This window comes from Schistocerca gregaria, chromosome 5 (genome assembly GCF_023897955.1).
Source record: "Schistocerca gregaria isolate iqSchGreg1 chromosome 5, iqSchGreg1.2, whole genome shotgun sequence".
In the NCBI taxonomy this organism is placed as follows: Eukaryota; Metazoa; Arthropoda; class Insecta; order Orthoptera; family Acrididae; genus Schistocerca; species Schistocerca gregaria.
In genome coordinates, this window is record NC_064924.1 from 601,291,336 (window position 1) to 601,317,138 (window position 25,803).

The 25,803-nt window shown below is 39.5% G+C and overlaps 1 protein-coding gene across 2 annotated transcripts in view; it reads left to right on the forward strand.

Moving 5' to 3' along the window:
• Window positions 1–25,803, forward strand: part of LOC126272231 (synaptic vesicle glycoprotein 2C-like) — a 335,261-nt gene that overhangs the window by 281,012 nt on the left and 28,446 nt on the right. For both annotated transcript variants that reach the window (XM_049974932.1, XM_049974933.1), the window contains exons 7-8: window positions 12,941–13,122; window positions 18,722–18,893. In XM_049974932.1, coding sequence (XP_049830889.1) covers window positions 12,941–13,122; window positions 18,722–18,893 — 354 coding nt within the window. The remainder of the gene's footprint in view (window positions 1–12,940; window positions 13,123–18,721; window positions 18,894–25,803) is intronic.

Below are 25,803 nucleotides of genomic sequence, written 5' to 3' on the forward strand. Positions count from 1 at the left end.
GCACAATAAAATAACACACAAACACACACACAAAATTATGAGCTTTCGCAACCAGCAGTTGCTTCGTCAGGAGAGGAAAGGAAAAGGAAAGATGAAAGGATGTGGGTTTTAAGGGAGAGGGTAAGGAGTCATTCCAATCCCGGGAGCGGAAAGACTTACCTTAGGGGGAAAAAAGGATAGGTATGTACTCGCGCGCGCGCACACACACACACACACACACACACACACACACACACATCCATACATATACAAACACAAGCAGACATATTTAAAGGCAAAGAGTTTGGGCAGAGATGTCAGTCGAGGCGGAAGTGCAGAGGCAAAGATGATGTTGAATGACAGGTGAGGTATGAGTGGCGGCAACTTGAAATTAGCGGAGATTGAGGCCTGGTGGATAACGAGAAGAGAGGATATATTGAAGGGCAAGTTCCCATCTGCGGAGTTCAGATAGGTTGGTGTTGGTGGGAAGTATCCAGATAACCCGGACAGTGTAACACTGTGCCAAGATGTGCTGGCCCTGCACCAAGGCATTTTTAGCCACAGGGTGATCCTCATTACCAACAAACACTGTCTGCCTGTGTCCATTCATGTGAATGGACGGTTTGTTGCTGGTCATTCCCACATAGAAAGCGTCACAGTGTAGGCAGGTCAGTTGGTAAATCACGTGGGTACTTTCACACGTGGCTCTGCCTTTGATCGTGTACACCTTCCGGGTTACAGGACTGGAGTAGTTGGTGGTGGGAGGGTGCATTCGACAGGTTTTACATTGGGGGCGGTTACAAGGGTAGGAGCCAGAGGGTAGGGAAGGTGGTTTGGGGATTTCATAGGGATGAACCAAGAGGTTACGAAGGTTAGGTGGACGGCGGAAAGACACTCTTGGTGGAGTGGGGAGGATTTCATGAAGGATGGATCTCATTTCGGGGCAGGATTTTAGGAAGTCGTATCTCTGCTGGAGAGCCACATTCAGAGTCTGATCCAGTCCCGGGAAGTATCCTGTCAGAAGTGGGGCATTTTTAGGGTTCTTCTGTGAGAGGTTCTGAGTTTGAGGGGATGAGGAAGTGGCTCTTGTTATTTGCTTCTGTACCAGGTCAGGAGGGTAGTTGCGGGATGCGAAAGCTGATTTCAGGTTGTTGGTGTAATGGTCCAGGGATTCAGGACTGGAGCAGATTCATTTGCCACGAAGGCCTAGGCTGTAGGGAAGGGACCGTTTGATATGGAATGTGTGGCAGCTGTCATAATGGAGGTACTGTTGCTTGTTGGTGGGTTTGATGTGGACAGATGTGTGAAGCTGACCATTGGACAGATGGAAGTCAATGTCAAGGAAAGTGGCATGTGATTTGGAGTAGGACCAGGTGAATCTGATGGAACCAAAGGAGTTGAGGTTGGAGAGGAAATTCTGGAGTTGTTCTTCACTGTGAGTCCAGATCATGAAGATGTCATCAATAAATCTGTACCAAGCTTTGGGTTGGCAGGCTTGGGTAACCAAGAAGGCTTGTTTAGAGGAACTTTAGGAACTGTATCAATTTAGTATCTACTTTGTATATTTCCAATATCTGTAGTAACCATGTGTGGGGTACACTAGCAAAAGCTTTTTTGTAATCAGTGTATGCGTAGTGTAGCGACCTTTGTTTAGTTTTATCTTGATATGTCACGTCTGCATCTATTATCAGTTGCTCTTTACATCCTCGTGCTCCTTTGCAACAGCCTTTTTGTTCTTCATTTATAATTTTGTTCTTCATTTATAATTTTGTTCTGTGTTGTAAGTGTCATTAATTTTTGTGTAATGACTTAAGTTAATATTTTGTATATTGTTGGTAGGCATGTTATGGGGCGATATTTAGCTGGGTTTGCTGTGTCTGCTTGATCTTTAGGTTTCATATAAGTTATTCCATGTGTAAGTGTATCAGGGAATGTGTATGGGTCTGCAATGTAATTGTTAAATAATTTAGTTAGATGTGAATGTGTTGAGGTGAACTTCTTTAGCCAGAAATTTGCTATTTTATCTTTTGCAGGGGCTTTCCAATTGTGAGTAGAATCAATTGCTTGGGTGACTTCATGTTGCAAAATTATCACTTCAGGCATTTGTTGTATCATCTTGTACGAGTCTGTTACTGCTTGTATCCACCATGCATGCCTGTTATGCTGGTTCGGTTTTGACCATATGTTGCTCCAGAAGTGTTCCATGTCTGTTATGTTTGGTGAATTGTCTATTTTAATGTGTGTGTTATCTATTGTCTGGTAAAATTTCTTTTGGTTTGTGTTGAATGTTTGGTTTTGCTTCCTTCTATTTTCACTTTTTTTGTATCTTCTAAGTCGTTTGGCCAATGCTTGTAATTTCTGCTTCTTTTCATCTAATTGCTCTATCGCTTCTTGTTGTGAGATTTTACCTAACCTTTATCATTTTTTGTCTGACATTTCATTTCTTATAAATTTTGTTAGATGTCTGATGTCTTTTCTCAGTTTTTCTATTCTGGTCTGTAGCCTGTGTTGCCATGCTGGTTTTGTGTTTCTTCTGTGTGTTGGTTGGTTCTGATCTCTGCCTAGCGTGTATATTTAGTGTAGTGAGTGCTTCTATATAATCCAGTAGTTGTAACTCTTCCATAGTTGTATTTTCATTTATTTTGTTGTGTATGATTGTGTTGATAGTTGTTATTGTTGTTTTGACTTGCGGGTTATTTGGTAGTCTGTGCAAGAATGGTCTAATGCCTGTATTTGTGTCTTTGTATTCTATATATGTCAGCTGAAATTTTTCTTCTATATCTAACATGTGTGTCACTTCGTGTCCTATTTGTGCTTGTTCTGGTGGCTGTCTTAAGATTACGTTTTCCTCTGATTGCTTAATCGATGCGTGTTGTACTTTGTTTGTTTGCTCTGGGATGTTTGAGTCCATTACTGTATTTTCTTCTTCTTCTGATTGCACATTATTTTGTTCCAGTATTTGTGTACTTGTTGTTTGATGTTTTCTAATTCTGACTGGGGTATCCTGTTATTTTTGATTATTACACAGATCTGATCAGGTAGTTGTTGTTCTGTTAAAATTTTTAATTCTGGCTATCTGTTAATAAATGTTGTGTATACTTGTGATCTGTATCCAGTTGTGTTGGTTCCTAAGTTTGTTGCTTGGTAATAACAGAACAGGAGGTGAGATATCTGTTAACTTCATCTGACCATCTCATCCTCTGTCTTTGTTTTCCTTCTAGAGTGGTTGCAGGAAGCATATCCTGCAAAACACCTCTATTTGGATTTAAATCATTTCCCATGTGGCTAGCAGTGTCGTTACCATTGTGGACGGGCATAGGGTTCAAGCGTCGTCCCCGACCATGACAGAGCTTGTCCGAGGCTTCATTAGTTCTGTCCTGAACCAACTAATCACACTTAAAGGGGGGGGGGGGGGGGGTTAGCCCTATTAGTGGTTTGTTCTTTTTGTCGCCTTTTACGACTGGCAGATCGTACCGGAGGCCTATTCTTTTCCCGGGCCTCCGCGGGTTATTATTATTATTATTATTATTATTATTATTATAACAATATGCATAACTCATCTGAAAAAGAAAGTATTTTTTGTGGAATTTTGTTGTTTTGTACAAAATTAAGTACAGTTTAGGGCAAGAAAAAAATAATGCTGAAGCTTACACTACTCCCTGCCTCAAACTTTTGTGTAAGGGGAGTTTTTGTGCTTTTTTATTTTTGGACAAATGTATGAGATCCTTTACACATGCATTAGTCCATGAATTAACTTCTGGGACATTCTTACATTGCACATATACAACAACTTACGTTCACTTGTAAGCACACTCATTTTATTTCATCACTTTCTGAGTCAACGAATTTGGTCTGGGAGTCCTTAGCTCCTTTGCAATTAACTTACCCTGGTAATTTTCTGTTCTGTTAGCACTTAAAGCAGAATCAACAGAGTTCATGTTGGCACTGCATGTGAAAGCTGATTCCAGCACAGTAAACAACCAACTCAAACTGCACGTATAAACCAGACTCACCATAAGGTCAAGAGATTTCAAAAGCATGAATAAATGCTACAATCTCTCAATCGTCAATGTTGTCCTTTATGGTTCTCAACACCTCAAGCTGACTACTGTATGATAAAACTCAAAACTTAATATCCTATAACTCATTCAGAAACCCACAAAATAGGTTCTTCTGCCAGTATAACTATAACGTATACTGATATCCTATCTAATTTTACTGTATAGTGAGTGCATTGGCATATCTCAGGAGTGTGCTGCCATCTAGCAGGATTTATGCCAAGTGATCGAGGATAAAAGCCTACTGCCGTGTGCTACCACCTGGCAGTATTGATGTAAACTTGTAGTTGAGTGGTAAGGGCCAGCTGTACATTCCATGAAGCGTGCATATTGTTTGTCAGATCCATATGTATTTGGCCTGTAACACCATTACATCCCACCAGTTGTTGGAAGAACAGCGTTTGGTGTTAGCTGTAGAACATCCTGCAGGGACCTCTTCAAAATACCTTGCCTTTTGACAACTGTTTTATTCATTAATATTCTGTCTCTTTAATTTTAGCTGTGCAATGCTACAATTTTTCATAATGTTAAGTCACGTCATTGTATTGCACTTTAATAAAATGTATGTGTTTGACTTTTTTCCTCGTCCGGGAGACATTTCCTCTATGAGGAAGTCCACTTTGAAACTGATATCAGTGACAATGAGACAGTTATAGCAACAATGAATACCAAAGTACAAAGTGTAACTAAAACAAGCAGTAGAGCAGCAGTAGTGTCATGTCCCAGTGAAGAACTGGAAATGTTTAGCTTAGGACAGAGGCTTGTAGAGGAACTATGAGTTGAGGAACTATAAGTTTAAAAGAATAGTTGAACATGCACTGAATAGATATGTACTCAGTAAAACAGTTCATAATGGGACAGGCCTTCCTCAGTATACACTCATTCTAAAGAATCTTATAAAGAAACAGAGATTTCTGCATTATAAGCATATAACAAACCATAGGGCTAGAGATAGAGAGGTGCTGAATGACAAATGTTGGCTTTGTCGAGAGATGTGTGAAGCCTTCAGTGACTACTGAACAGAATATTGTAAGGAGAAAGTCTGTTAGTGGCACCAAAGTTAGCATGCATTCGCTCATGGACAAACCACAAACTGAAATTTAGAGTAGCAAAGCAAAAGCATAAATGCTTAACTCTGTTCTCAGATGTTCCTTTACAAAGAAAAATCTATGAGTACTACCAGAATTAAGTTCTTATAAGACTGAAAAGATTAGTGAAATGGATATTAGTGTTGGTGGCATTGAGAAACAACTGAAATCATTAAAACTTAACAAAGTTCCAGGACCCGGTGGAATCCTTCAGATTCTACACTCAATTTGCGGTTGAGTTAGCCCCTTTTATAACTATAATCTATCTTAGATCCTTCAAACAAAAAGCTGTGCCCAATAGCTAGAAGAAAGCACAGATGGGTAGAAGAAGTGATCCACAAAACTACCATCATATATCCTTGACATCCATTTGTTGTAGAATCTTAGAACATATTCTGAGTTCAGACATAATGAGGTATCTTTCACAGAATGACCTCCTCCATGCCAACCAGCATGGATTTTGAAAATATAGATCATGTGAAACCTAACTTGCCTCTTTGCACATGACATCTTCAAAGCCATGGATCAAGGTAGTCAGGTAGAGGTAGTATTTCTCGATTTCTGAGAACCATTTGACTCAGTGCCTCCCCAGTGCCTCTTATCAAAAGTATAATAATAAGAGGTATCAGATGAAATTTGTGATTGAATTGAGGATATTTTGGTAGGGAGAATGCAGCTTGTTATCTTGGATGGGAAGTTATCGACAGATGTAGAAGTAACTTTGGCTGTACCCTAGGGAAGTGTCTTGGGTTCCTTGCTGTTCATGTTATATATTAATGATCTTGTGGACAATATTAATAGTAATGTCAGATGTTTTGCAGATGATACAGTTGTCTACAATGAAGTACAGTCTAAACAAAGTTGTACAGATATTCAATCAAACCGAGATAAGGTGGTGCAAATATTGGTAACTTGCTTTAAGTGTTCAGAAACTAAAATTGTGCATATAACAAAATGAAAAAATATAGTATCCTTGAATATACCAGTGAGTCACAATTGGAAACTTGTGTGAATACCAGGGTGTAACACTTAGTAGGAACATGAAATGGACCAATCACGTAGGCCTAGTTGTCAGTAAGGAAGGTAGCACGCTTCAGTTTGTGGGTAGAATTCTATGGAAATTCAATCAGTATACAAATGACATTGGTTACAAATCACTCATGTGATCCATCCTAGAATGTTGCTAAAGTGTATAGGACTCATTCCAAATAGGACTAGCAGGGGACATTTGAACATGTGCAGAGAATAGCAGCAGGAATGGTCACAGTTTTGTTTGACCCACCGGAGAGAGTAGCAGAGATCATTAAGAAACTGAACTGGCAGATTCTTGAAGATAGACGTAAAATATCTTGAGAAAGTCTAAAATTTAAAGTATTGGCCTTAGGTGATAACTCTAAGAATATACTACAAATCTCCTACATATTGCTTCCGCATGGATCACGAGTACAAGATTAAATTAATTACAGCATACACAGAGGCATTTAAACAATCATTCTTCCCTACAATGGCAAAGTGGTTCACAGAGTACAGGTATAGGTCATTCTGTGGGATCTACAAAATATGGCTAATGTTGTTGGGTCTAGCCCACTCGTCTCATATAGGGTGCCTAAGGGATGCTGCATTCTCGGAATACTATACAACAATTGAAGCAAATAACATTATTAGTTTTATTTCTATAAAGCAGAATGACAATACTTAATATGTATTTGCAAAGGTGTCACAAATGAAGAGCGACATGCAGCCAATTCAGAGTTCATGCAAGATTGTCACACAGTCTGTGGATCACCAATACTGAATTTGTAGTGCTATGCTCCATGAATACATTCCACTATGCTCCATGAATACATTCCACTAGTGTCCAGCTGAGGCTGGCATGAGCGGTGCTTATATTCACTTTGGTTTGAGGACGCTCCTGTCGTGGTGTGGTCCTATGAGGTGTGGCAATAAAGTAATGAGACTGATTTCCTTTGCAAAATGTGGCAACCCTGCAGGCTTGCATAAGCAAAATATCTTTGACCTTGGTCTATAAGCTGCTTCTAGTCCAAGCAGCACATTGATGCAGCTGCTCAGTCGTGAGTTGTGCTGTTATAAGTTAACACGTGTTTGTGTCTCTTGTCACGGAAATGGAACCGCATAAGCGCAATGGTATGCAATTTCTTTTTGCATTAAATTGTGTGAAAACATGACGACATCTTATGGTAAGCTTCAGAAGGCTTTTGGAGAGATGGTTATGTCACGAGCTCAAGTTTTTCATTGGCATAAAATGTTTAGTGAAGGCAGAACGAATGTTGAAGATGAAGACCGCAGTGGACGACCATCAACCTCACGGACAGATGTCAACGTGGCCAGGGTGCGTGAACTCGTACGATCTAATCGAAGATTATCCATGAAAATGATAGCAGAAGAACTGAACATCAATCAAGGAATGGTTCACTAATAATAGCTGAAGATCTTGGTATGACAAAGATTTGTGCAAAAATGATCCCCAAAAATCTCACAACACAATAGAGAGAAACACAGAAAAATGTGGCAGCTGATCTGTTAGAGCAATTGGAAAACAATCTAGAATTGTTGAGCCGTGTTATCACTGGTGATGAAAGTTGTTTTTTTTTTTTTTTTTTTTTTCAGTACAATCCAGAGACAAAACGCCATAGTTCACAATGGTGCTCAAAGGGATCACCCAGACCCAAAAAAGCTCACACCTCAAAGTCAAAAGTAAAATGCATGCTTGTGTGCTTCTTTGATTCCAAGGGAATTGTTCATAACAAGTGGGTGCCTCCTGGACGAACAGTTAACCAGTAGTACTACAAAGAAATTTTAGAAAGACTTCGTAAAAGAGTTCTTCGTGTCCGTGCCAACATTGCTGATAATTGGATTTTGCATCATGATAACATGCCATCCCATACTGCTTTGTCACTACAGCAATTTTTAACCTCAAGACAAATTTCAGTACTACCTTATCCAACAAATATCGCTCCGTGCGACTTTTTTCTATGTCCAAGGGTCAAAACGGCGGTCAAGGGACACCATTTTCAAACAATCAAACAACGCAAGATGTCCAAAAAGTTGTGACAAGGGTCTTGGAAGATATTACAGAAGATGAGTTTCAGAAATGTTACCACCAGTGGCAGAAGAGCTGGAAAAAGTCTATGCAATCAGAAGGGAACTACTTTGAAAGTGACCACACTAAACTTGACTATAATGGTAAGCAACATTTTTTTCACATCAGTCTCATTACTTTGTCGCATCTCATATTCTGTGCACCATTGGCCAAAGTTATTTCACTACCTTCCCTGATCTTGCATTCTTTGTCTTCATTCCAGCGCTTGTGGTTATGCCAGAACATTCCTTTCCCCTGCCCCCAAAGCGATGGACCGTCATTGTGTAGGGAGTGCGACCACAGTGGAGGATGCAGGAGTGTGAGTGCAACATTGGGTCGGTAGCTGTGGCTGCAGGGGGCATCAAGCTTCCGTTCGTACCCCACCATCTGGCCTGCACTCTGGCGGAAACGTCCCCCAGAAAATGACCAGAAGTGTATGCGTCCACCTCCTGCTGCAATGTACCAGATGAAGAAGGCAGCAACGGCTGTGGTGTGGCCAGGTCCAGCTCCATCAGTAGGACGAGAGGAAGCAGAAGAGGCAAAGGCTCCGTTTCCATGTCATGATGACACCCTCTAGCAGCTGTTGTGGCCGCGCTGCCCTCTGGACCCGTGAATCTGGGGGAAGAGGGACTGAAAGATCATCGTGGACATGACAGAGGCAAAGTTGATTTTGATGGCGGTGCTGCAAACCATCTGGATCTGAAAAAAGATACATGCAAGCACCAAGTCCACGGATGATCTCACCTCGCACCCACCGTCTGCTGCTGCTGCTAAACACCCTGTAAAAGATAATATCATGTGGCGCAAATACTTGTGGCCTTTCTTCAGTGCCGGGTGCTGAGGAGGATGGAGCAGTGTCCAATGGCAGTGGCTTTGAAGCAATTCAGCCAGCGATGGTCAATCTCATGGGTGTGAATGATACGAGGCAAGAAACAGTTGCAATGCTTGATCCCTGGTGTGTGCAGAGTGAAGTTTAGCCATCTGTTTGCTTGAAGGTTCTGAAAGAATGTTCCACTTCACCGTTTGACTGTGGATGGAACAGTGCACTAGTTAGGTACTGTATGCCATTGCATTCACAGAATGTTTCAAATTCATTTGACTTGAACTGCGTCCCATTTTCGGACACTATTATTTCAGGTAAACATTCAAGGTAAAAAGTCAATGACAACACCTGAATATTGCTACGTGACATTCTCGAGTTCGTAGGCACCACAAAAGGAAACTGGCTGTATGAGTCAAGCACAATCAACCAGTGGGTGATCCAAAAGGGTCCTGCAAACTCTATGTGCACACGTTGCCATGGGTATTGTGATTGCCATGGGTATTGCGATTTAGGCAAAGCAGAGAACTTCTGTGGCGGAGCGGACTGATTTTCTGCGCATGCGTGACACTGTGAAGTCATCTCTTCTATTTGGGCGTCCATACGCTGCCAGGTACAGTGTCGGTGCGCTGACACTTTCATATGAACAATCCTCCAGTGTCCTTGGTGAAGTAATTGCAACACTTCTTTTTGCAAAACTTTAGGGATCAACACTCTTGACTGTCCACTGTCATTCTGAACAAGTCACACCTTTCTGTACAGCGAGGCTATGTCGACATGCAAAGTATCAGCACACTACAGAGTTCTTTATGCAATGCAAAGAATGAGGCCAAGATGTGCGAATGTAGTTGAGCAAAACATTCAATTTTGGATCAGCATCCATGGCCTGTGCAATTTTCTTATAGTTCAGCACAAAATATTGAAGCAATTCAGAATGCTGAGCATTAATGTGACAACAAGATGTAGCAGAAGTGTCAAAGTCTGTATGAGGTCCAATCAGAAGTAGTAAAAATTACCATGTTGAGCCATCAGATGATACACAATCTTGTGCTCTGGTATTGAGACAACAACAAAGCCCATCTTTGAATTTTTGGGCAGTTTGTACAGGAACCGGTTTTGTCGGATGAAGGATGAAGCACTGCAAAGGCTTGTGATCCATTACTAAGTAGAATTTTCTGCCATAAAAATAGTGGTGGAATTTGGTGACACCATACACAATAGCCAAAGCTTCTTTCTCAGATTGTGAATATAACACTTTTGATGCAGAAGCAATAGGTCTGTCTTTATCACCAATTCTGTGTGAAAGCATTCTGTAAGAGGAAGCATCAACTTCCAATGTAACTGGTTTGCCAGGATCAAAGTGGGCATCGATCACTGAGCAATGCATCTTTAAGTTTTTGAAAAGCTGCTTGGCACTCATCTGTCCAGATAAGTGGGACATTCTTGCGAGTCAAGCGATGCAATGGAGCCATGATTTGTGCAGCATTTGGTATGAACTGAATATAATAGTTTATTTTCCATAAGACTGACTCCAATTCAGTGATATTGCAATGAACTGGCAAGTTTCAAATGGCTAACAAATATGACTGAAGAGGATGTACACCTTGACTGTTTATGATATGACCAAGATACTGCAATTCAGGTTTTAAAAAATCATACTTGTCCAGTCCACACTTTTGTCCTGCATCAGAGAACACACGAAACAAGGCACATAAATTTGCAATATGTTCTTCTGGTATATGACCTGCTATTATAATGTCGTCCAGATAGTTTGAACAGTTTGGCACTTGTGCAGTCAGCTGTTCCAAATACCGTTGGAAAATGGTGGGTATGGAGGCACTGGCAAAAGACAAATGCAAATATTTAAACAAGCCCAAGTGAGTATTCACTACACTCCCTTTGAGATTCTTCATTGAGCAGCAGCATTTGAAGATATGCATCGCGCAAATCAATTTTTGAAAAGCAGTGTCCAGTGCCTAATTTGTCCGTAAAATCCCTTGGGTGTGGCAATGGATAAGAATCAATGACAGTTTGTGGGTTGACTGTAGACTATGTCAACACAGAGGTGAATGCGACCTGAAGGTTTGGGGAGCAAAACCAGTGGACTTGCCAATTGAGTAGTTAATACGGGCGCAATAACTCCACTATCTCGCAATTCTTTAGGTTCAGCAGCGACTTTGTCCCGTAATGCAATGGGAACAGTTCTGGCGAGGCAAAATTTTGGCTGAGCATTGTCTTTCAGACTAACATGTGTGCAAAAAAATTATTAGCTTTTGCTAAACCTTCAGAAAAGAGTTCCAGGAATTCTTTTAGCAAGCTAGCTGCACTGTCTTTTGCATTGAATGCAGACACTGACAACACATTGTCCTGAATGTTAAACCCAAACAAATCAAAAGAATCAAGACCAAATATGTTCTCACACTCGCATGATTTGACCAATGTGAAAGTCACTGTTTGCATATGCAAACGACACATAGCAGGCAAAGTACATGTTCTGAGAACTGGAGTGTCTTGCCCATCATAAGCCGTCATTTGTGTGCTAGTTTGACAGGTGTGGAGAGCCTAACACTTCATATGTGTAATGATTTAGCAATGTGATAGAGGCCTCCATGTCCAGGTGAAATTTCACAAATTTCCCACAAATAAGTAATTGAACAAAAAGTTTGTTTGACTGACATTTCACTGACTAAACTGCATGCATGCTTGCTAGTTGCACACTTGGAATATGCTGCATTAATGACATGGGCCGTGTGATGAGAATCCCATCCTCGCTGCCAGTTGTTGGGTCATACCCACTCTTCTCGTATAGGGTGCCTAAGGGATGCTGCGTTCTTGGAATGCTATACAACAATTCAAGCAAATAAGATTAGTAGATTTATATCTATAAAGCAGAATGACAATACTTAACCTATATTTACAAAGGTGTTGCAAACGAAGGGCGACATGCAACCAAGTTGAGTTCAGGCAAGTTTGTCACATAGTTTGTGGATCACCAATACTGAATTCATAGTACTCTCTTCTAGGCCCTGCTATACTCTGTGAATACATTCCACTAATGTCTGGCCTAGGCTGGAGCAGCACTTATATTCACTTCAGTTTGAGGATGCTCTTATTCCTCGCACCATTGGCCGACGTTGTTTCACCGCCTTCTCTGGTCTTGCATTCTTCGTCTTCATCCCGGTGCTTGTGGTAATGCCAGAACAAATGTAATGAAATGTTATCTATGGCCCTATTATCAAGCCCAGAAGATTGTTAGTAGTAAATTTCCAAGTTTCTCAGTCCCATTAGCAGCCTTCATTTTCTGTTCTGTTCCTAGTCTGGTACTCTGTTGCTTCTGCCATTTCAACAGGATCTAAATGATTAAATTATTCCCTTCTTGAAATACTTTGGTAAAGATATATAACATGGGTTTCACTGTCAATAAAACTCTTTGGGTTTGGGACTGCATTGTCAACTACAAAATTCCGATGATTCAGCAGTTTAGCAAATACACCCTGAGGAAGGCGTCTTGCAATAGTTGCTGAAACGTTGGAATTTTACAGCTGACAATGCAGTCGCAAACCCAGAAGAATTTTACTGACTGTGACAATGGCTGTGGAAGCTTACATTTACATAGGTTTCACTGTTCAGAAATGTGTGCAATATGTGAACAGCATATTGTTTGGTCACCATGTAAAACTACAAACATATGAGGAAGGACAGTAGTCAAGCTTTAATTAAGTGACTGAATCATATCAGCCACTCATTAAACTATCATTCAAATTGAATAATGGTTAGTTGTTATCACATAAGCATAAATTTATAAATTACCATACAGTTTTTAGTGTAGGAATGAAGTAAGAAATTAATCATTTTATTATAATTCCAATGTGTGTTTTTTTTTATTATGTTATAGGTACACCAACTGAAGAAGGAAACACCTTATGAAACTGAATCAATAACTAGATCCACTTCAGCAAATGGAAGTCCAGGCTCAGCACTGGGTGGTGGGCTGAAGGAAGCCAAACGCCTATTTATCAAGCCACTTTTACCAAGAGCTTTGATGATCTTTGTCATTCAGTATTCTACCTTATTTGGGCAAGTTAAAGATTTTTACTTGTTTTTTCACTAATGCACTAAGATTTTTGAGCAGATTCATTTACACCATTGCGCAAAAACTTTGTCATGCACTGAATGAGTAAATGAATGAAACCTCCCACTCTATAGCTGAGACATTGAACAGTGGATAAATATAGAAATATGAAGTTGAACATTGTAGCTCTTTTTCGTCAGTCTGTACATACCCAGCAAATTCACTATTGGTTCATAACAAAAGGCATAACACTTAATCTTGAGAGGAGTTCTATTATGAACTCCAAAAAGTAAGAATCACTTATGGTATGAGAAGTAGAGATCAGTAAGCAATAGAAGAAGAAGAAGAAGAAGAAGAAGAAGAAGAGGATAGGCAACTGCTCACCTGTAGCTGTCTGATGTGTAGCACGTAGAAACACTAGCTTTGGAGCTCTTGCTCTTTCTGTAGCAAAAGTGCACACATTTGCACACACAACAACGTAGACACCTAAATTACCACACCCATGGGTACAGTGAGACTGACTGTTGATTATCAGTTATTGAGTGCAGTACGTGGAGGTGGCAAGGGAGTAGGGAAGGAGATAGAGAGGTGATAGCAAGACAGTGTGAGGCAGGTTTTTCAAAGATGAATCAGTGGCTATACAAGAAGACAAAAGGAGTTCAGAGGGAAGAGCACATATATCTTGCCCCCTAGTGATATATGTTTCTACATTCTTACATTTTTTCTCTAGTCATTCCTGCTTAGCCATTTTGCACTTCCTGTTAATCTCATTTTTGAGACATTTGTATTCCCTTTTTGCCTGCTTCATTTTCTCCTGTCATCAATTAAATTCAATATCTTTTGTGTTACCCATATATTTCTACTAGCCCTCAACTTTTTACGTATTTGACCCTCTGCTGCCTTCTGTATTTCATCTCTCATAGCTACACATTCTCCTTCTACTGTGTTCCTTTCCCCCGTTCCTTTCCCTAATGCTCCCTCTGAAACTCTCAGCAACCTTTGGTTCTTTCAGTTTATCAAGGTCTCATCTCTCTCATAAACATGTATTGCTGTGGTGAGTGTGGGTTTTGTGTCTATCTCAGCTGCAATAATGCACCACTATGCTGTTGGTAGTAGCTTATCCACATTCCTATCTTTTTTTTTAAATTTATTATTGAAGCTACTCCTGCATTCCACTATCTGATTTTGTATTTATAACCCTGCATTCACGTGACCAGAAGTCCTGTTCCTCCTGCCATCAAACTTCAGTAATTCCCACTACATATAACTTTAACGTATCCATTTACCTTTTTAAATTTTCTAGCCTACTTGCCCGATTAAAGGATCTGACATTTCACGCTCTGATCCATAGTTTGCCAATTTTGTTTTTGCTGATAACAATGTCCTCCTGATTCCCTGCCCAGATATCCAAAAGAGGACTATTGTACCTCTGGAATATTTTACCCAAGAGGATGGTATTGTCATTTAAAACCATAAAGTAGAGTTGCATACCCTCGGGAAAAATTACAGCTGTAATGTTCCCTTACTTTCAGCGATTCACAGTAATGGCACAGCGTGGCTGTATTGGTTGATGTTACAAGGCCAGTTCAGTCAATGACGTTACGAGGTCAGTTCAGTCAATCATCCAGACTGTGACCCGTGAAACTACTGAAAAGGCTACTGCCTCTCTTCAAGAACCACGCATTTATCTGGCCTCTCAACAGATACCTCTCCATTGCCGTTGCACCTATGGTACAGCTATCTGTATCACTGAGGCAAGCAAGTCTCCCCACCAACAGCAAGGTCTATGATTGCTTATTAGCCACACCTATTATAATTTGTCAGAATGTCTTGCTTCAAGGACGTAAGATGTAAAATGCTCACCGGTTGTCACTCGTTCTACCCCACTGCAGCTACCTAATGCTCAAGAGTGAAAGAACTGTACAATGAAGTGAATAAGAAGTTTTTGTTCATAATGTCGGCGAACCAACACACAATAGTGCTTTGTTCACTATGTCAATGTGTGCAGTTTTTAACCTGGAACTGTTGCCAGAAGTCTCTTTTTCTTGGAAAACTTTTATGTTATGATTCACAAACACATTGTAGATTAACAAACTGTATATCCGTAAGAGAATATTGTTAAGATAATATTGAAAAATATTCGTGCTAGAGGTTTACATGTTATATACTCATATTACTTCCTTTTCTCATAAAGTAGCATGTGTTGTCGAACATTTCAAAACACAGTGGGCAGACATGACCTCCTTCTCCGTTAATTTTCCTCCACCATCAACATCTTGCAAATAGGAGGGCACTGGCAGTCACTCCACTATACAGTACATCACACTTGGCTATTAGGTGGCTGCAGTTGGATGGAGTGAGTGACAAACAACCAGTATGCACAAATATTTAAAAGCTGTACATTCAGAAGAACATAACTGAATGTGGCCTGTATTTTCACTTGCAGTCAGTCATTGTGGCTGATATCTTGCTAGTGTGCTTTGTTCTCCTTTAAAATATTTTACCAAGTTGGTAATGTCTCCTTGTGAATTAAACTTTCATATACTGCTTTCTGCCATGGTGTTGTAATAACATCATAAGCCTAAAAACAGTTAAGCATACTATAAAAAAAGTTAAGAGAGTATTAGTCAACCATTACACCAAATGATCAACCTGGCAGAGCACAGTTATAGTGTATATAGAGGAATGTGTTGTTACTGCAAACAGTTCATATCTTGGTTTTTGTGACAGTAATTGTGAAGTGTCCTAAAAGTATAAAATGAGTTAACAAAATAAAATACAGATATGAGGAGACTCTCACAACGCTTATAAACTTTGACCCGAATATTTCCTCTGTTGACAAATGTTGATGAATGTTGTGCAATCATGAGACTCCCTCATGTTGTTGAAGGAGAGGGTTCTAATTGTATAACTTCTAGCCATTCTTGTCTAGTGTGTTGAAGAACTCATCTTGTTCACATGAAAAGGGAGACTGGCTGAAACCCAAAATTGACAATAAGAGATTTTTGGGTTAAATCTGGGGTTTATATCAAAAATTTTGGCAATGGAACATGGATGTGGTGTATTTATCACAGTAGACAAGAAACTCAACTGAACTGAGATAGAAACTGAAGCCGTAAGCAAGATTGTTTGAGTAAGGCTCAGTATTCAGAGTGGGTACAAAGCTATAATTAGATCCACTGACTACCAACCTACCTCCAGATGTAACCACAAACTTTAGAGAAAACCTCAGCACTATAGTAAATACATTTCCCAATCATATTGTCATCATAGGATGCCACTTTAATCATACAGTAATTGATTGTAGTAGTTAGTGGTATAAGTGGTAGGTATTACAAGACATCCTGCGAAAGAATATTAAATACTTTTTCTGTAACCTACCGTAGAGCAGATAGATCAGAAGCCCAGTTGTGTAGGAAAACATTCTAGGAGAGAAAGACACTCCACGAAGGAATTATCTGAATGGGATGAAAATCAGTAGATGTGATGTACATGTACAGACAAGGAAACCATTGCAATTTTAGAAAAGTTAGTTGATTTATTCAAGAAAAGTAGCTTCACAAATTAAGCAAGTCAATAACATGTTGAGCTCCCTCTGGTCCTTATGCAAGCAGTTATTCGGCTTGACATTGATTGATAGATTTGTTGCAGGTCCTCCTGATGGATATCGTGCCAAATTCTGTTGAATTGGCGTGTTGATCCTCATAATACCAAACTGGTAGGAGGGTCCTCCCCATAATGCCCCAAGTATTCTCAATTGGGGAGACATCTTGTGACCTTGCTGACCAAGGTAGGGAATAGCAAGCACCAAGAGGTGCAGTAGAAGCTCTTACTGTGTGCGGGCGGGCATTATGTTGCTGAAATGTAAATCCAGGATGGCTTGCTGAGAAGGGCAGCAAAACGGAGCTTAGAATATCATTGACATACCACTGTGTTGTAAGGGTATCATGGATGGCAACCAAAATGACCCGGCTATGAAAAGAAATGGCAACCGGGCTATCACTCCTTACTGTCAGGCCTTATGGCTGGTGATGGTCAGGTTGGTCTCCGACTGCTGTTTGGGGCATCTCCAGACATGTCTTTGCTAGTCATCAGAGCTCAGTTTGACAATTCTACTCCAGTCAATGCCTCCAATGACCAGCAAAGACATGCCAGGAGATGCCCCAGACAGTGGTAGGATATGAACCTGACTGTCGCCGACCATATAGCCTGACAACCAGGAGTGATTGGCTGGGGTGCCATTTCTTTTCATAGCTGGACCTCTTTGGTTGTCATCAGTGGCACACTAGCAGCACAACAATACATCAACAATATTTTATGCTCTATTTTGTTGCCCTCCATGGCAAGCCACCCTGGGCTTACATTTCAGCAAGCTAATGCCTGTCTACACACTGTGAGTTTCTATTGTCTTAGTGCTTACCAATCCCTGCCTTGGCCAGCGAGGTCACCAGGTATCTCCTCAGTTGAGAACATTTGTAGAATTATGGGCAGGGTCCTCCAATCAGCTAGGGATCTTGATGATTACACCTATTCAATAGAATTTGGCACTATATCCCTCAGGAGGACATCCAACAACTGTCAATCAATACCGAGCCGAATAACTGCTTTCATAAGAGCCAGAGGTGGACCAAAACATCATTGACTTTTTCGGTTTGTGAAGCTTTTCCTCTGCAGCAAATCATTTAATTTTTCTGAATTTGTAGCGATTTGTTTCTCTATCTAATGGCAGCAAATAGACCTGAGCTTTTTGACGATATTCAAATTGAAACTGGTATCAGTCAGTTACCATTATACAATTTAGCAACAATGATTACCAAGTATAAATGGCGATTAAAACGAGTAGAAAGATTTATATGTTCAATAAACTAAAGAGAGGCAGTCATGTGTGACAAGGTTTTAGTAATTATGCTTGTTTGCCTACTTAAAATCCACACATCAACTTTCCTTAAATATGGCCCTACAATTAGCAGATGAAATATTGAAAGATGAAATTTTGCTGTCTTGTATGCAAAATTATGGAATGAGAAATTAATTTATTTCTGCTCTGCTATGACAACAGTTTTTAGTTTGATTATTTCACTTGTCCATTTATACTTACATGTTGGTTTTATATCAGCAGTTTAATACCTTTCTAAATGATTGTGTCATATGTGCCACACCTCATGTTTCTGTATTTACACTGATTTAGATTTAGCACTTTATCACTTTAGTTTCCTGATATAATTTTTTCACATTTAAGGTCTACAGTTTCTTTCTTTAGCACAATACATCCACTTTTAGAATATAAATATAACTTCACAGAATTTTTGCTTTTGAATTTAATGTGGATATTAATATCATGTTTTGTTATGTAAATTTCAGATTTCCTTTAGTGCATTTTTCATGTAACCAATAGTTTAGTGTAAGACATAGAACTCCTCTTACCATGTGCCTTAAAAGCTTTTTACAAAGTGCACTGTTAAGATTTTGCTTTTTAATTATTGTCAAATCACTGCTCTGTTCTACAGGTGTCACTGTCATCAAGGACACTGCTTTAACATACCACTGTTGTGAACACCGTTAGTGACATTTTCAAATGGCTATGTGTGTTTTGTTACTTTGCAGCATGAACACCATGAGACTTTGGGCACCTCAGCTGTTTGCCTCAATAGAAGAATATAATGAGTATCACAAGACTGATAATGGCAGTTTAGCATCAGCCTCTATCTGTGACATGATAACATTCACTCCACCTGAGGATGAACTACACGACATAGAGGAAGGAACTTGTGGCGTGGTAAAAATACTTGCTTAACATTGGTTAACTTAATTCTTGTTTTCCACTTTCTACATTCAGATTACTCTCATAGACAACAGAATGGTTCGCCACAAATTTGTGTACAGTAAGATATTGAAGAGAAAGGTCCTTTTCATACTTTAGAAGAACATACAAATGGAATATACAAATGAATTGGCTGTGACTTCAGTTAAATAGCCAGCCTGGTACTGACACGGACTAATATAAAATGTAGAACATTTGTAGTAGAATAGCAAAAGTAGCACTTATTCTTTGGAGCTGTGTATGAAGAGTGTATTCATGATGAGTGAATACATTTATACTATGCTACTGCAGGGAAAACACATTCTCAGGGTAAATAATGCAGTGATTCTAAAGTGTAAAAAGGTAGATATAAATGGCAACATTGTTAATGGATGTTACAATTTTCTGCCTTAATGGTAGCACCATATGAGGCTGTATATCTAGAAATGCAATATAAATAAAGATCATAGCCTCAAAGACAGTTAAATGAATGGCCAAGATACTGATTGAATTTATCATGCTAGGTGAATCAAATTGTACTCTGTATTCTGTGTGGCCAATCCTTTTGATTTAAGAAGGCTGTAGAAGTTACTTTTGGGGGTTTCCTGAGGTGCATCACTGTGTGTGTGTGTGTGTGTGTGTGTGTGTGTGTGTGAGCGCGCGCGCGCACGTGGGTGCGCGTGGTCTCCTAGCTCTGAAGAAAGTTTTATTCAAAAGCTAGCAATATCGTCATCCTTGTTTGTGTGTCTGTTGATGACTTGATAGTAATTTACGAAAAAAATTTCAGCATTTTCCTCACATGTCTGTTTTGCACTAAAGATTTATGAGAATTTGTTAGGTTAAATATAAGTGATCATTGGGAAGAAATGATTATGAATTTGCTGCTCATTGGACTCATTGGATAATGGTATGCACATGTACAGATGGTGTTAGTATTGCTTACACAAGGTATAAAAGGTACTGTATTGGTGGAGCTGTCATTCATACTCAGGTGAATCAAGTGATTATGGCCACACAACAGGAATTAACAGACTTTGAATGCAAAATGGTAGTTGGAGCTAAACACATAGAACATTCCATTTCAGAAATCATTAGGGGATTCAATATTCAGCGATCCACAGTGTCAAGAATGTGCTGAGAAAACCACATTTCAGGCATTACCTCTTGCTACGGACAACACAGTGGCTGACAGGTTTCATGACCGAGAGCAGCAGCATTTGACTAGATTTATTAGTGATAAGAGTTTGCATAGAATTGTCAGTGCCAACAGATAAGCAACACTGCGTAAAATCAATGTGTGTTGTACAACAAACATGTGGGTTAGGACGGTGCAGCAAAATTTGGCATTAATGAGCTATGGCAACAGACGACAGATGTGTGTGCATTTTCTAACAGCACATCATCACCTGCAGCGCCTCTCCTGGGCTCGTGACCATATTGGGTGGACTCTAGATGACTGTAAAACTGTGGCAGGTCAAGTTAGGTCTAATTTCAGTTGCTAAGAGCTCATGGAAGGGTTAGAGTGTGACGCAGACCCCTATCAAGCTGTGAACCAAAGTTGTCAACAAGGCACTGTGCAAGCTAGTGGTGGCTCCATGTGGTGTGGGCCATTTTTACATTGATTGACCTGGGTCCTCTGGTCCAACTGAACCAATCATTGACTGGAAATAGTTATGTTTGGCTACTTGGAGACAATTTTCAGCCATTCACGAACTTCATGTTCCAAAACAATGATGGAATTTGTATGAGTGACAATACACCATGTCACAAAGAACATTCTGGACAATTCAAGTGAATGATTTGGCCACCCAGTTGCCCGACATGAATCCCATTGAACATTTACAAGACATTATTGAGAGATCAGTTCAAGCACAAAATCTGCACTGGCAACACTTTTGCAATTATTAATGGCTATAGAAGCAGCATGGCCCAATAATTCTTCAGGAGGCTTCCAATGACTTGGATCCATGCCATGTTGAATTACTGCACTAAGCCAGGTGCAAGGAGGTCCAACACAATATTAGGTGGTATACTTGGTATACCAAGACTTCTGTCACCCCACTGTACTGTTAATGACGTGTTTCATGCTGTTGACACATCTTCAAATTACGTACAAATTTTTGTTGCATGAAAATACGCAAACCTATCTGGCACCAACAATCACTGATGTTAGCAGTAAAAACTTTTGCAACGGAGACTGTTTCTTCTTTTTGGAGTAATCAGTTACTGTTGCTGAACCAGGATCATATTGTGGGCTGAATAAAGTAATAGTTTTATGTGTAGACATCACAAACAATGAAATTTATTTAAGAAGGGTAATAATAAAACTGTGTAATGTCAAAGAACAGACAGTTTACTGTGTACAATAATACTGTTTGTACCGAAGTCACAATTCAGCCTGACCACGAAGTCATCTGGACACAAGTAGCAGACCTAGGTGAACTCAAGTTAGTCATCAGATGTTTCTGCTGGCCACCTGTTTCTGCCCTAACAGTTGTAGAATCATTTCAGGGTAAGCCAACACTCAGTAGCACAGAATTAACAGATCATGTGGTGTTAGTTGGAGGCGACTTATCTAACGAGTATAGACTGGGACATCTATGGATTCACTGCAGGTTACAAGTCTTCTAAAGTACATCTGAACACATTTTCTGAACACTGTCTTGAACAACCAGTTGGACAACTGGCAAGTAATAGAATCATTTTAGACCTTTTGACAGTGTCAGTATAGAGATGGGAATTAATAAATTGTTATCTTGTCATCATAGTAACGATGGGTACTGAAATTAATAAATCCATCAAAAGGCTAGGAGAGTAATTATGCTAGAGGGGAAAAACAGATAAATAGTTGTTAGCATCTCAGATAAATAGTTGTTAGCACCCCCCTTAGACAATGGATGGACATCATTTAGTTCCAATATGACAGATGTAGAGGCATCACAGACAATGTTTAAACTGATTGTAAATTGTACTCTGGAGATGTATGTACCAAGTAAATGGATTAACGATGGAAAATACTCTCTGTAGTTTAATAATCAAATTTGGAAAATTCTGAGGAAGCAGAGAGTGTTGCACTCTTGGTTCAGAAAAGAACATGCAAATGCCAACAGGCAAAATTTAGCAGAAATTCGTGTGTCCATAATATGATCAATGCTTGAAGCACTCAAAAACTTCCATTGTCATACTTTTATGAAAGATTTTTCTGAGCGCTTTAGAAAATTTTGGTCATAGCTACAAAGTGGATCAGAGGCTTTTATCCAGTCACTTGTCAGTCAGTCAAGGGTGACAGTAGAAGAAAGCAAAAGGAAAGGTAGAGTTTTAAATTTTACTTTTATGAAATCATTCATGGAGGACCATACCAGTGTACTGTCATTTGACTGTCACACTGACTCCTGCATGGAGACATAGAAACAGGCAACCATGGAATAGAGAGGCAAAACAAGTGAGACACCAGGTCCAGCTGGAATCCCAGCTTAGTCTTACAGAGTGTACTCTGCAGCATTGCTCTCCAACTTAGCTTCTATTTATCACGAATATCTCCCCCAGCGCAAAGTGCCAAGTGACTAGAAAAAAGTGCAGGTTATTCCTGTATATATGGTAGGTAAAATAATGGACTCGCATAATTACATACCAATGTCCTTAACATTGGTTTGCTGCAGAATTCTTGAACTCATTCTCAGTTTGAGTATAATCAGTTTCCTGGTTATAATAAATTTCCTTGAGGCAGAAAAGCTTCTATCTACAAATCAACACAGAGTTAGAAAAAATCCCTCATGCAAAACTGGGCTTGCCATTTCTCATATGAAACAGTTTGAACTGTGGATGAAGGGCAGCAGGCAGATTCCATATTTCTAGATTTCCAGAAATCATTTGTCATGTTGCCACATCACAGGCTGTTAATGAAGGTCTGAGCATATGGATTAGGTTCCCAGATATGCGACTGGCTTGAAGACTTTTTAAGTAATAGGTCCCAGTACATTGTCCTGATGGCAAGTTTTCAACGTAGACAAAGGTATTGTCAGGCTGTTTCCTGATGATGCTGTGGTGTTCAAAAGGTGTCATCCTTGAGTGACTGTAGGAGAATACAAGATGACTTAGACAGAATTTCTAGTTGGTGTGATGAATGGCAGCTTGCTCTAAATGTAGAAAAATATAAGTTAATGCGGGTGAGTAGGAAAAACAATTGTGTAATGTTTGAATACGACATTATTAGTGTGAAGCATGACACAGTCACATTAAATACCTAGGAGTAATGTTGGAAAGTGATATGAAATGGAATGAGCACATCAGACGGATAGTATGGAAGGCAAATGCACAATGCTGAATAATTGGCAGAATTTTAAGGAAGTGTATCTGATCTGCAAAGGAGATGCATATAGAATGTTTGTGCCACCCATTCTTGAGTACTGTTTAATTCTTTTGGATTCCCACTAGGTCAGATTAAAAGAAGGCATCAAATTCAGATATGTGCTGCTCGATTTGTTGTAGGTAGGTTCAATCAGAATGATAGTATTATGGAGTATCTTCCTGAACTCAAATACCGATGACTGGAGGGAAGATGACATTCTCTTTATGAAGCAGGATTGCGGAAATTTAGAGAACTGGCATTTGGGGCCAACTGTAGATCAATTCTACTGCAACCAACGCATATTCTGTGTAAGGACCACAAAGATAAGATGAGACAAATTAGGGCTTGTAAAGAGGCTTACAGACGGTAATTTTTGCCTCACTCTGTTTACAAGTGGAACAAGAAAGGAAATGACTAGTAGTGGTACATGGACCCCACCACCATGCAGTGTACTTTGCTTTGTAGAGTATGCATGTAGATGTAGATGTACAAAGGGAACTTGCTATTAGAGGCTCAAAGCACACAAACAGGGTATCTAGATCCTTAATATTGATGCATGATAATTGTAAGCTGTGTGTGTATTAAGAAGTTTATGAGGCAATGAATTCTTCTTTCCAGTCAACTACATTTCAGACTGGTGATGGGAATTTAATATGATGAATATATGTAGGTAAGATCAAGTGAGTTTCTTTGCATATTTACCATTGTTACGTATAGATGAAAATACATAGACCTGCTGGCAGCTTATGTGCTCACCATAAAATATCTCAATGGAGGCTGTACACTTGTGTCTTTCACCTGCTTTATTTCTTTGTTGGTAGTCTTTGGTGTCATCGTATTGTGTATACTGGCTGAAAAGTGGGGGTGGAAGTTAAACACTGACTACCGTAAATGATGTAGCCGACTGTTGCACAGTTATGTTTCACAATTCTTTACTTTCACTGTTCACAGCCGCGCAATATTACACAGTTAATATAGCCAGTTCACAGTTGGTTAACTTTTGATAAGCCTCTTAATAGTTTGTAGGCAAACATCAGCATACTGCTACAGTAGTTTACTGTTGAACATCTGTGAGCAGTAAAAACCTAACCACAAAGTTCTTGCAGAATAATACAGTACTTGTGGAACTATTGAACAGACACTGCCATTATTTTAACATATGGCCTGTTTGTGTAACACTTATTTCATGGTTAAGTTGATGCATTTTTGTTGACCCAACCAATACGGGTTTCCTGTCTGAAAATCAGTTGTGGACTGACTGTCTCGAGACCAAAAATCAGGCCTTTATATATCCTCACAAGAATAAGTACTGAGACTATACATTGTTCAATGTTTAATTTACAGAAATTACAATTAAAACATAACTCACTCAATTAACTGTATACATTGAAAAATGCCTTCTTTCTAACAGTTTCCTCTACCACAAAGGTTAGGCCAAATTATTTGTTTAAATAATGAAATTAACAGATATAGTTTAGCAAACAATGCTTTTGACAAACCCGGTAATTATTTTGGATTTAATTAAGGGCTGGCTTTGCTAACTTGTTTTCGAATAGAGCCACACAAATATTTAAAGAATCCTAGTGGTGGTTCTTCCAAATGTTTATAACAGGGTCCCGGGTTCGATTATCGTCCGGGTTAGGGATTTGATCTGCGTGGGGACTGGATGTTTGTGTTGTCCTCATCATTTCATCATCATCTTCATTCACAACAGTGACAACATTGGACTGGGAAAAAAGCTGGACTGTGTAAAAATTGGGACTTGGTACGGCCACTGGACCCACAATACAAACATTATCATCATCGTCGTTGTCATCCAGATGTTTATAATTAGTACCGAATTTATACTTGTTCATAAATCAACAAGAGAATTTAAGTTACTAAACAATTACTGATTTCACCCTTAACAAAAGATATTAACTAGGAATAGTCAAAATAAATTAGGAAATTGAGTACATACATAAAACGAAACACAAAATTAGATCTGGTACTATATTTCTTAAGACTGAGGACGTACCTTTCTGTTTTATGAAAATACAGATTATACTCATGTATTTTAATTGTAATTAGTCAAAAATGAAAAAAAAGGATGTAACGAGGCAGATGGCAAAACAAGAGAGGAAGTAAAGAGATCCCATTTTGCTTCGTCATACACTCAGCAATACGGTGCACCACCATATCACTCATGAATGGAGTCAGAATGGTGTTATGAGCAGTCCACGGGCATGAAAGTATGTTATAATGTAACACATCCAGCATACTAATGAAAGGAATTTGCAAGCCTACAGTCATAACTTATTAATCAGTGCAATGGTGAACACCAGCTTTCCATCATATTGACTGAATGTTCTCACTAGGGATGTGTCTCTGATTCAGCAACTTCGAAGTAAATGTCCCCATAATCTAAGAGCATGTACAAGTCCCACAAAATGCAAACATGTTCGATTTTTGCATCCTGCACCATTCAGTTCCTATTTAGTTACAGTATGTGTTACTTGATCTGTGTAAGGCTTAGGCACAATTCTAAGTGAGAGTTTT